The sequence below is a fragment of the Enhydra lutris genome, unplaced genomic scaffold (assembly GCF_002288905.1).
Source record: "Enhydra lutris kenyoni isolate GAN:26980312 unplaced genomic scaffold, ASM228890v2 scaffoldscaffold50, whole genome shotgun sequence".
NCBI classification, from domain to species: domain Eukaryota; kingdom Metazoa; phylum Chordata; class Mammalia; order Carnivora; family Mustelidae; genus Enhydra; species Enhydra lutris.
The window spans coordinates 16,408,566-16,421,850 of NW_019154134.1; the positions used below are offsets into that span (position 1 = coordinate 16,408,566).

General features: G+C 38.4%; 1 protein-coding gene across 2 annotated transcripts in view; it reads left to right on the top strand.

Annotated features, from left to right (window-relative positions):
* The window catches only part of LOC111156870 (microtubule associated serine/threonine kinase family member 4), a 555,459-nt gene that overhangs the window by 166,272 nt on the left and 375,902 nt on the right, over positions 1 to 13,285 (top strand). For both annotated transcript variants that reach the window (XM_022517982.1, XM_022517984.1), the window contains exon 3: positions 2,800 to 2,924. In XM_022517982.1, coding sequence (XP_022373690.1) covers positions 2,800 to 2,924 — 125 coding nt within the window. The remainder of the gene's footprint in view (positions 1 to 2,799; positions 2,925 to 13,285) is intronic.

Genomic DNA, 13,285 nt, shown 5'->3' on the forward strand with positions numbered 1-13,285 from the left:
GAGGGAAGGGAAGTGGTTCTGTCGCTTGTGTCCACCCCCCTCCTCCCTCAGTGCTTGTTCTGAGTCTGACTTCCCATCTGAGGTGGGGCTGGATTCCCTGTGCAAAGATCCTAGCATATGAATTTCCTACACCGAAGATTTATTCGAGAACTGTCCCTGTTTCTATTCTGCTCACATTTATTGAGCACTTACTAAGGGCCAGGTACTGTACCTGATACTAGGGATAAAGAAATAGATACTTATTTTTTCACATCAGGGAGGGTCATAGGGAGAGAGTCTAAGAATTACTTTCTCCTAAAAGGAAAAAAAGGACTGATATATAGAATTATCCAGTTAACTGAAATGTTTGCCTTCTAAATTTTTCCATTGCTACATTAAATTCTTCAACTGTTTTTGTATCTACCCTTGGTTTTCTTTAAAATGAAAATTCTGGGGCAGAACAGTGGTGAGGCCAAAGTTAATTTTCTCCATGATGTAAACCTTTATATCACATAGCCTCTGTACCTTCTCTCAGGCTTCTTTCTGAAATATGAACAAAGAAAATAGAAACATAAAATATTAGGAAATGAAATAGAAGGGGTCAAAAGAAAAAAAAATCTATGGATTCTGATTATGGAGATCGGTATATTTTTAACAAATGATGTCCTTCAAAGATATTTCTATATTAAATCATTTATTCATGTAATACTGATTTTAGTTTTCTTAAATGCAGTCTATAGTTTTCCTGTCCTTCTTTATTAATGTCCTGCTTTTGGATCTAAAGGGAGTGGATTGCCCAAAGGCCCTCTTAGTCCAGAGTTTAGTTCATATTTTTAAAAAGGCAAGAAAAAAAAAAATTCTCGACTTCCAATTCTGTCACCTTTCCTGCATAAAAATAGAGCTGAATGTTTTTGAGGTGGTGGCCAGAATCACAGAGGGTAATTATATTTGAATTTTCAGTGATAGAGTTTATGCTTCAATTAATAGGCATTTTCTATACATATTTGTTTGGAAAAGGTCGTCATCTATTATGTGGGGTTGGGGAGAGCAGGTAACAAAAATCAGTATGATTCCATTTTTGCAAGCAAACGGAGGTAACAGAAAGAAAGCCTGGTAGAAAATCACTGAAATGTTGATAGTGGTTTTCCCTAGTGTGATTATAGGTGAGTTTTTTCCTTTATATATATGTTTACACTTCCTGCTTATGAATAAAAAGGAACCAAACCCAAGAGAAAAAGATACTTACCATTTTTACTACTCTTAGGGCTAAGTATCTAAGGTTTACTCAGTGCTTTACTTAGAAAATTCTTTAATCTCCTCAACAATTTACACAGTCCCATTCTCCCCATTTTAGTGGTGGAAAAACCAAGGCACGGAAAGGTTGGCTAACTTCCTTCCCCATTTGTCACTGAGGCAGGGTGAAGATCTCAAAAGCAAATCTTGTTTTCTGTAGAGTGTGTGCTTTCACTCTATAATATAGCAAAACAGCAATTTGGCAAAGTAAGAAATTGTGTGCTTTGCAATTAAAATATAAACTTCTGAGAGCACTGGGATGAAAGCATTAGACCTTGTCATGTGGACTGTGATGGGAGCGGTAGCTCACTCCTGTTCTTTGGTAGTGCCAGTGGTTACCATGTACACTGCTAGTAAATCAGTTAATCTATGGCAGCAGTTATTAAACAGTGGGATAAGCTTATTGCCTGAAGTAAGAGAATGAGGCTCTTTTACAAGGAACAGGTCTGTTGGAGGAAATCCAGATGTTGCTTCTGCTGCAGGGCACCCAGCCACATGTGCTGCAGTCCCTCATGTTTCTGATTGATATCTGGCTGGAACCCACCACCCCCCCGCCCAAAACCTTGAATGAGGTTCTGTGGGTTGCCTGCCATCTTTTCTCTTTGCCAATGTGTCTTTTGGGAAAAGAACCTCCCACTTGTTCTTTAATCATTCATGGGATACTTAATGAGCACCTACTATGGCTAGTCATTGTGCTAGTATTCATGCGAAACAGAAAAATCAGACGTTTTCTACTTTAGCTGAGCTCCATTACTGCATGAATATTCACGTCCATCCTAACTCCCTGAAGTCAAGGAACCTTATTTCCTGTGTGTTGGTATCTAGTTTAGTCCTTGTGCTGAGGAAGTAACGTAATGTGAATTGGTTCACCTGTTTGACTGTTAAAGACATAGACCTATATTAGATTTCAGGGTTGATATAACTTGCTCAGTGAACCTAGTCTGACATTGATGTCACTGACATATGCGAATGGATACCATGTGTGTCCTGTGGGCCTGATTGGATGACCACCAGTTCTTGAGAGAGGGAAGCTTCGAGAATGAAGCACCAGCTCCATTTCACCTTGAGAGAATTCTAGTCCTTCCTTTGGTTGGTCATGAGCTCTACTCTGTCAACTCTTTTCTCATTGATCCTGAGATCATTTTTCATATTAGATATTTAAAAAGTGCATTTGTAAGTGCAGACTTACTTCTGTGATGCTGATGGTGCTTTGTGTGTATGCTCTGTATGCTCTGCAAGTTCCTGTGGGATAGGCAGAGGTCACAAAATGCTGTATCCTGCCCTTGCTGAAAGCTGCCCATGCTGGAGCTGGAGAGGCTTCCTTGGGTTAATGTGGGAAATCAGGATCAGAACTTGGGACTGGATCCCCTGACTTAATTAAAACAATATTCCTCTGGTTCCGATGAATAAATATAAGGAGAATCACAGAAGCAGTATAGAAGGATGGCCAAGAAGGGACCTGCAGTCGTCACAGAAATGGTGATATTCTGCCTGCCACTTACCCTGTCTTCTCTTTCACCCCAACAGGGAGGTACCTCCTTCCAAACCCTGTAGCCGGGCAGGCCTGGCCAGCCTCTGCAGAGACGTCCAACCTCGTGCGCATGCGCAGCCAGGCCCTGGGCCAGTCAGCACCGTCGCTCACCGCCAGCCTGGTGAGTGTCCTCTGCTGGGGTCCGCGGTGCATCGATGCGGTGTCCTCTCCCCACCACCATAGGGACTATTTTCAGTTTATTGAGTTTAACTAGGTTTGAACTTAACCACATTTAGCATTAAGCAATGTGACATTTTTTGCACGGAGTGTGCTAATTTTTTCCAAGTCTTCTCCACACCCCTAATCTAATCTGTAGTGTTTCTGACACCTCCACTGTTACCTCTCCTCCCTCCAAAGAAATGAAAATATCTCTGAGCTTTTTTTCTTAAATACTTCATTTGAAAATAATGTCAGCTTTACCAAAAAGTTGGAAGAATATGAAAAATACATAGAACATATTGATCCAGCTATTAATTTCTTGCCAAATTTGTTTTTTCTCTCTCCTTGGATATACGCTGAGGTAGGTATATACATAGGTATTATACATATCTGTGTACACACACTCAGATAATTGCTTCAACTATTTGAGAGTAAGCTGTGTCTCTCATGGCCTTTTGTTATCACAGTTAGGAACATTGGTAAATTTATGGTGACTCGAGCCATTCTGTATTTCATTTTTATCAACTGGCTTAATCATGTCTTGTGTAGCATTTCTCCTCCAGTGTAGGATTCAGTCTAGTGTCATATATTGCATTTAATTGTCATATCTATTTTGTCTTTATTAATCTGGATTTTTTCTACAGCCTTCCTTTGCCTTTTATGATGTAGACATTTTTGAAGACTATCTTCTCCCTCCCAATTTTAAAGAATGGGATGTTTTGGGGCGCCTGGGTGGCTCAGTGGGTTAAGCCTCTGCCTTCAGCTCAGGTCATGATCTCAGGGTCCTGGGGTCGAGCCCCACATCAGGCTCTCTGCTGAACGGGGAGTCTGCTTCCCTCTCTCTCTCTGCCTGCCTCTCTGCCTACTTGTGATCTCTCTTTCTCTCTGTCAAATAAATAAATAAAATCTTAAAAAAAAAAAAAAAAGAATGGGATGTTTCTCATATTACATGTGCCTGACGTGTCTGATGTTTCCTCTTGGTGAGGTTCAAATTTTGCATTCCAGGCCAGAATAGGGCATGGGTGGTGATGTGTCCTTTCAGGGCTTACCTTCTGCAGGCCCATCATGTCCATCTGCCCCTCACTGTGTTGTTAATTCTACCCCCCGCCACTTCACACACACACACATAGTCATGGTGTTGATGTCTCCACTGGAATTAGATTTTTAATCTTGCCATCAGTAAGCATTCTGTGGGAAGGTAAATTTCAGGCCATGAGAACGTATTTTTTCTCATCAAAAATTTCCCCTAGATTGCCTATCCATTGATGATTTTGGCCTGGACCCTTCTTTTTTGTGGTAATTGAAACTGATTGTTATTCCCACCTCAGGGCTCTCTGCACATTTACCTGTTGGCCCATGGCATCCATGTTTGCATATTTGTTTGCAGCTTGGCCTCTTGCATTCCTTGTTCATTTCTTCCAGTGTTGATCTTTATTTTCAACCACAATGCTTCCTAGAATTTTGTTTTCTTCTGGGTCTGTTCCTTCTCTCCTTCAACCTTTGGCACAGCCTAGAAGTCTCTACAAGTTAACTTTTGGTGGTAGGGTTGTATATTTTGGGAATAGATTTTTAAATATCTTTTACTGATGGAGATGCAAATAATATATTAGTGCCTTATGGTGCCTTATAATTTTATGCATTAGTAATAAGTTAGATATTTGAGAATCATTCAATAATGCAGAGAGATTTGATTTATGTCAGATCTCTGACAAAAGTCTTACTTTTGCCACTAGGTAGCTGTATAAACTTGGGCAAATCATTTAGTTTCTCCTATTTTATCAACTCACCACGCCTGCAAGATGAAAAGAAGTATTTAAGCAGTTCCTGGAAATCACTTCTGGAATCTTCTGATTTTACTTCTAGATTAATAAAGATTGTGAAGATAGTGAAAAATTATTCCTAAAAAAGTTTCAGAATATTTTGACTTTAAAATTGACTATGGTTTTTGAACTGAAGTTCATTGTTTTCTTCTCTTGAAAATTTTAGGACTTGTGTTTCAAGGTACAGTTAAAATGATGGTAGTTACCATTTGTCATCATCCCATTCCCAAACTCAATGTTACTTTTTCTTCTTGGGGAATTTTATTGAAAGCTAATTTTACTGAAAGCATTTACTTTTTAAGAAAAGAGGGAAATGCCTTACAATTATTATTATTATTATTATTTTTATTATTACTTTTTAAAGAGAGGCGCTTTTTGGGTCACTGCAGAATTACTCTTCACACTCAGATAGCAGTCCTGTGTGTTGCTTGGCAAATAAATTATTCTGAATAAAACAACACTGTTAAAAGGAATATATCTCATCTAATCCTGGCAGTCCCATACTCAGAAAGAGAAATTGACTCATTCATTGGTAAAACACATGTCAGGTGACCTAAGATAATTGGGAATAAGTTAAAAAGATAAAGAGAACTATTAATAGAAAACACAAAAGAGTACTCCTCAAAATATGTCCGATGAAATTCTTACTGAAGAGTCATTTAATTATTAGCTTATCAGTCCTGTGAGTTTTTATACTGTTTGCTTGAGAGCAGAACTAGAGAAAGTGCTAAAATCCCATAGGCAGCAAGCTTAAAATAGTACCTGGCACATAGCAAGCCTCAGTTGTTAGCAATATTACTACTTCTGTTAGTAACATATTTTGGGTAAGCTTGAGTATGAAAGCCAGACTGCAGTTAATCTTTGACTTGACAGTGAAAGTTTAACTCATTGTCTTTCCTTCAGAGACTTCATTACTTCCTGATGCTAGTCGAAGGAAAACTATTTGCAGACTGTTTGACCAAGTCTTCTCCTGCCCCGCCCACATTTTGTCCTAATAAAAGCAGTAACAGGTGGAGGAGAGCTGATAGGCAGAGCGCCATCTTGATTTCCTTGTTGTTCTGCTAGCTGCCCAGCTTTCTGGGCCATATCGCTCATTTCAGGATATCGCCCAGTTCAGGCTAATGACTTTTTCTGCTTTTGGTACCCTTTGCAGACCATTAATCTGTTTCATATTTCTTAGATTGGATTACATCTAAATTACCTTACTGATTGCAGTTAACTATCTCTATAGTGATAGAAAATGTTGGTTGAGAGATGGAAATGCCCACTTATTAGAACTTCTCCTTTTTTCCTTTTCCCTTTAAACAAGTGATGTGTCACATGGTGCCCTGAACTGTGGAAAGTGCTTCACTCTGACCCTCTCTCCAGGCCACTATTCTCAACTCCACTGCCCTGTCTTAGAACTTTAAGTCACTCTTCCTGCTAGACAACAAGCTCCTTGAGGGCAGAATTCCTGTCTCCTCTGATTTGTACTCCTCACTGTTCCTGGCACAACTCCTTGCACATAGGAAGCATTCAATAAATATTGTTGATGGAATGAATAATTATTATTAATAATAATTACGATTAATAATTATTCCTATAAAGTGAAAGATGACTCTGCTTGCAAGGTGAGAGTGATGATGTGATTCTCTGTGCCGTAATGGGTGGCCTAATAAGACTATCCATCTAAAACCTCTTTGTTTTTGTTCTGTGTGTATCTTAAATTCGTAATTAGCCATGAAGTCTGTGTAATGGACCAAATCTTGTGTAGTTCCACATCGGCCGCTCAAAAAATACAATGACAAAATAGTGAAGAGAGGATCCCTGTCCACCTTCAAGGAAATTCAATGAATATGCTTGTAAGCAGTCATGATGTGGTCACATTGTCTTAAATGTTCTGTTGGCTCACTGAAGAACTAAGTTGAAGTAGTATGTGTCTTCACGTATGGAAAAATTGGAAAAACAGAAATCAAAATGTCCACATGATAGCATTATACTTGATAAAACAGCATTTCCTGTTCAACACACCAACAAACATTTCAGAAAAGTACACCTCTCCACCTGAGAGGTATCCATATGTTAGTAAGATATAAATGAAGGCCTCGTGGCTTGCTAGGTAGGAATTTTAGTAACTGCATGACCTATAGTGATTTAAATGCCATAGGCGAGCTTGAGGGTAATGCTAACTACTTTCTCAAGGAGGAGATTAATTCCTAGCCCGAAGTATCTAGTTTTCCTTGGCAGTGCTAAATGTCGTTGTGCTCCCTCTTCCAGACACGTTGGGCATTTCAGATAAATGGCATGTTGCCAATTCATCCTAAGTAGCCTGGTAGCTGGCAGAATCCATGCTCAGCCAGTATCCGCCTGCTGGGACACCAGCCGGGAGTGCTGATGAAGTGTCAGATGTATACTTCATATACATTAATCTGAAGAGGGGAAAACTCATTTCTCCATTTGCTCCTTCCATCTTTCTGTCCCTCCCCACACACATGGGTAGTTTATCAAAGAAGTCAGAGTTGTCAGAAGCAGGGGGATTTATACAGATGCTGCTTTCTGGCAAGAAAGATGGAAATTTCAAGAGACAAAAGCAGGACCTATGGTAACTTATTTTTCTGTAGGAAAATAAGGTGGTAAGCCTTGATGATTAAAGTTTAAAAACAGTGTATGTGGCCATCATGTAAAATCCTCCCTTCTTTTGTACTTTGGAGTCATGGACAGATGGTAGAAACACAGTGAAAACCAGTTGACAGTGTTTTTCTCCAACTTTCTCTTTGATTTGAATCATGAGCTTCATCTGCATGGTGTGTGGACCTTACCCTATCCTGTTTTTTCTTGTTGAGGTCCTCCTTGACCATCTTGTTTGAAACTGCTCCCCACATTGCAGGCCACACTCCCCACTCTTCTCCAGAGCTTCATCCTCTTCCAGTATACAACCATTTAGTTTATTATTGTGTTACATATTTATTAACCATTGTCATGAAAAATTCATTACAGTAGAGGGATTTTTCCTGTTTCCCCAGCTATCTTCCCAAGGCCTAGAGTAGTGGTGACACAGAGTAACTGCCCATCAGAGACTTGATGAATGCATAAACAAATGTTATTTACTATCTATACACTTTTAGGGCCCTAGAGTGGACTCCTGTTTATTTTTGTTGGCTTAATTTTTAATCTGTGGTTAACGTTTTAGGTTTAGCCTAATCGAGAAGCTAATCTTCAAGCCAGAGACCAATTCACTGTGGAAACGATATTCCAGAGTTAAACTATCGTGGTTAAGTTGGAAAAAGGGCATTGGGGTTGGGGAGCAAACCGATTAAGAGATCAGCTCCACTCTCTAGCACTTAGGAGCTGTGTAAGCCTTGGTTTATTCATCTATGAAGAGGGGTAATGGTTGTAGTAACCTCATAAAGTTTTGTGAGGATCCCATGAACCATCTCATGGGCAGTCCTTTGCCCGTTGCTTGTTTCCTAGGAAATGCTGGTGTTGGTGTACCTGGTGTTTATCAGAACAGTGCTTCCGCGGGGTTGTCAGGCTTAGTGGATGTGGTGTTATTAGAAGGGAGAGAAATGAGCCCATTCTCTCAGATCACCTGCTAAGAGCAGTAGTGTAATCTTTCTGTCCTTCCTGTGTGATGGTAAACCAGCTTATTTCTTGCTTCCTCATTTTGACTCAATATTACCTGACACACTGGAAGATACTTTCTAGAATAGCTAACATTTTTGAAGGGGGGAAGTGCTTTCAAATAATGTTTTTCAACTTTTAATATTAGGTTTAATGGTGTAATTTCATGTTTCTTCAGTGGCCCTCTTTTGACATAGTATCCATTTTTTTAATGAAAAAATTATGTTTCATGATGTACTATAAATATTAAGACCAAACTATTTTAACTGTAATAAATTCAAAGAGCCTTGATGAATATTCATCTTTTCCATTTGCACAAATGCATGATGAAGAGTCAGGGAAAATTCACTAAACGTATGCAAAAGTGCATTTTTCCTTTTTAATTCATTCAGAAAGCACTGGCATAATGTCAGCATTTATTTAGGGCACAGACTTTATTTGCAGTCATTTAATATTATATCAATACTTCATTAGCCTTATAGCTCAAAAACAAAAACCTGAGCTGAAGTCCAATTAGTTAACTCTGAGAGAGTATCTGTTAAATATTGATGCAGGAACAATTTGAATACCCTTGGATAAATTGCTTAACAAAAGCTGTAGAATACAACTATGAGTTTGCATTCTCTTTAGCTGTCGTGACTCAGTTTAAAGATTGCATCATATTCCATTCCGTGGATTTCTCAAAATTTCTCCGTTTAGGTTATTTAGTTTCAGTTTTTAGGTTATTTCATTTTAGGTTATTTAGTTGTTCCTATTGCAGATAATGGTGATGAGTAGGCTTTTATAACTCCTTGTTCACCTCTGTTTTTAGGGTAACTTCTTGGAGTGGAATCACTGTGACAAAGGGTATGATCACTTTGGAAGTTCTCTGTACTTCTGCTAAATATTGCTTCTATGAACACTGTTCAGATTTATATATTTATATATTGAGAAAGTGCATCTCACTACACCATGGCCAGTAGTCAATATTGTCTTCTTAAAAAAAAAAAAAAAAAAAAAAGGGAACAACAAAACCAGAAAACAACTTTGCTAGTTTACTACATGAAATAATTATTCTCTTAAATTTGTTAGATTTTTAGTGACGTTAATAAGGTTATTGGACGTGTTGAACTCTTACTCCTAAGCCTCTGAATAAAGCAAATAGGAAGTTAGGGTTATCTAAGCTTCTTCCTGCAACTTCTTCCTTCCATTCCCTAAATCAGCTTCCCATACCAACTGTTGGTAACCTGTGTTGCTCTTGGGACATAAGAACTCCCAAGTGTGATTACAGTATACGTAGCTGAAGGCATTATTCTGTAGTTCAGAATTTTTTTCATCTGGAAAGTAGTAATCTCAATTGTGAAATAGTGCCTTCAGCTGTGGACATTATAATCAGAGTCTCAAGAGTGCTTGTACTCCAGGAGTAATACGTCTCCCAGTTATTACCCTCTGAGCTAGGTTCTGTTTATAGTGAAGGGAGGAATTTTCATAACTCAGTGCTGAAATAGCCATAGGGAGCCCTGAGCAGATTATTATAGGTCAGGCCTAATCCATGAAGATAAATCTCATTATAGGTTCACCTGGGTCCATCCACAGAGCCGCTGGTTTAACATGAGTCTGTAAATCAAAGATCAGGTGAAAATCAAACTATAAAATCCTTGTCATAATCCCAACTCCTGCCTCTGTGCTTCCTTACTCTGAACATGCTTGGATGCCATGAGAATAATTAGCAAAAAAAAAATACACTGAGTTCATTGTGATTCAGTGTGTTAATGACTGAAATACTACGGATCTGGCAGGTGAGGGCGGGGGGGGGGGGGGGGGTAGGTTTTTCCCCTAAAATGAAATTGCAGCTGGATTCGCCACCTAAAACTTCCCCTCTCAGTTTTCTCTTCCTGACATTTGCAAAGATTAGAAAACAGTCCTTACCTTCCTTCTGTGTTGTCCTTCCTGGGAAGGATGGGGTACCTGCCAAAGTGGCTATCTGAGGGGGGGATGCCTGAATGCACTGGATGTTAGGGACTGGATGTTATCAAAGGCATTTGAGTATCAGTGGAATGAATAGTGACCAGAAATATCTTGGGGGATTTAAAGAGTAGATATGTGTGCCCTATTTTAATTTCTTATCATCATAGAGGGGATTTAAATTAATTAACAGTAGTAATACCATATATATATGTATATATCAATTTGTGTGTATTTTAAAGCTTCGGTTTCATTTATTACCCTCTTACCCAGCTGGTGTACCTGTTTAGAAGCTGGTTCACCTGTTCACCAAGCAGTATGAGATGACCCAGGGAATGCCAGGTTGTGGCCCCTCAGCTCTCTGAGCCCCTACAGTATTTTTAGCACCCGGGGCACTGCCTGATATGTATTTAGTGCTTAGATGATGGTTGTTTACTAATAAACGTTTAGGAGATCTTAATTAAAAGAACTTTGGGTTTTCTGAGGCTCCTTCATTTGGCTTCCTGGAGCTCAGACTAGTTGAATTGCCAGGCTCTCAATGATTTGATTGACCTCTGTGTCTGGGGAGGTAATCCACATAAAGGTGGTTAAGCAGTTTTGGCTGCCATCATGGATGCACCAGTGCACGGTGCCACTGTTATGGACTCCTGGTCTGACACAGCATGTCCCTTTGCTCCCCTGGCAAAACCTGAGCACTTGATTATTTGCTGCCTCATTGTCAAAAGAATTCTGTCACCCTGGAAAAACAACAAGCCCGTAGTAATTAGAAGGTGGTTTGTGGGAGGGAGGACATGGGGTTGGAACATTTCCTTTCCTGGGAAAAAAATGAAAAATTATCATTGTACTTAATAGGCTTAAGAAACTTTTGGGTTTTATGGTTCTGGAAGAGCCTGCATGTTTTGATGCTTTTCCTACTGTATTTTTCTTTTTTTTTTTCCCTACTGTATTTTTCTAGACTTAAACTTTCGTGGTTAGTGGAATGAATAGTATTGGTGAGAGTTCATTTATTTCATTGGCATGAAGTGTCAATCTAGCATTGGATTCTGAATCAGTGTATATCTCATTATGTTTATTAGTTAATTGACTATTAATTGAGTTCCTATTTTACAATTAGTATTAAAACCTATATGAGGAAAAAATAGAATGAAAGCTTCCAAACACATTCTATGAGGCCAGCATTACCCTGATACCAAAACTAGGCAAAGACACCAAGAAAAAGAAAACTATAGGCCATTATTCCTGATGAACATAGACGTAAAAACCCTCAAAAAAAAAAAAAAAAGAAAAAGAAAAGCAAACCACATTCAGCAATACATTAAAAGGATTAATTCCTGAATTCTTGGGAAACAAGGGTGGTTGAATATTCCCAAATCAATCACCATGATGCATCACATCAACAAAATAAAGGATAAAAATTATATCATCATCTTAACAGATGCAGAAGAAGCATTTGACACAATTCAAAAAAAAAAAAAAGCTTCCATCAGAGTGGGTTTAGAGGGAACATACTTCAACATAATAAAGGCCATATATGAAAAGTCCACAGTTAACTCAATGGTGAAAAACTTGAGAGTTTTTTCTATAAGGGCAAGAACAAGATAAGGATGTCCACTCTCACCACTTCTTTTCAGCATAGTGCTAGAAGTCCTAGCTACAACAATCAGACAGGAAAAGAAAAGAGTCATCCACATTGCTAAGGAAGAAGTTAAACTGTCGCTATCTGCAGATGACATGATATTATACCTAGAAAACTCTAAAGAATCCACCAAGAAACTGTTAGAAGAAATAAATGAATTCAGTAAAGTTGCAGAATATAAAATTAATACCCAGGTGTTGGTAGCATTTTAATATCCTAATAACAAAGTTGCAGAAAGGGGAATTAAAACAATATCATTGATAATTGCACCAAGAATAATGAAATACCTAGGAATAAACACAACCAAAGAGGTAAAAACTATAAGACATTGATGAAAGAAATTGAAGAAACATAAAAAATTAGAAAGCTATTTCATGGATTGGAAGAATTAATATTGGTAAAATGTCTGTACTCCCCAAAGCAATCTGCAGATTCAATGCAATCCTCTCAAAATACCAACAGCTTTTTTTTTCTTTAACGGAACTAGAACAAATTATACTAACATCCATATGGAATCACAAAACACCCCAAATAACCAAAGCAGTCTTGAGAAGGAAGAACAAAGCTGGAGGTGTCAGGGTTCCAGATTTCCAGGTATACCACAAAACTGTAGTAATCAAAATTGTGTGGTACCAGCACACAATTGAAACACATAGATGAATGGAACAGAATAGAAAGCCTGGAAGTAAACCCATGCTACTTTGGTCAGTTAATCTAAGACAAAAGAGGGAAGAATATATAATGGGGGAAAGGACAGTCTCCTTAACAAATGGTGCTGGGAAAACTGGACAGCTACATGCCAAAGAATGAAACTGGATCAAACTTTCTTACACCATACACAAAATAAACTCAAAATGTGTTAAAAGACCTAAATGTGAGACCCCAAATCATAAGAATTCCAGAAGAGAATAAAAGGAATAATGTCTTTGACATTGGCTGTAGCAACAGTTTTCTAGCTATGTCTACCGAGGCAAAGGAAAGAAAAGCAAAAATAAACCTTTAGGACTACATCAAAATAAAAAGCTTTTATACAATGAAGGAAACCATCAACCAAAAAAAGCAACCTTTTGAATGAGAAAAGATACTGGCAAATGATTGATCCAATAAAGGATTAATACCCAAAATACTTAAGAGCTTAACACCAAAAAACTCCCAAATCAAACCAAACCAAACCAAAACAACACAAAAATGAAACCAATACATATACTGTGATTAAAAATGGGTGGGGGACCTGAATATACATTTTTCCAAAGGAGATGCACAGATGGCCAACAGACACATGAAAATGTGCTCAAGATCATCACTCATCATCGGGGAAATGCA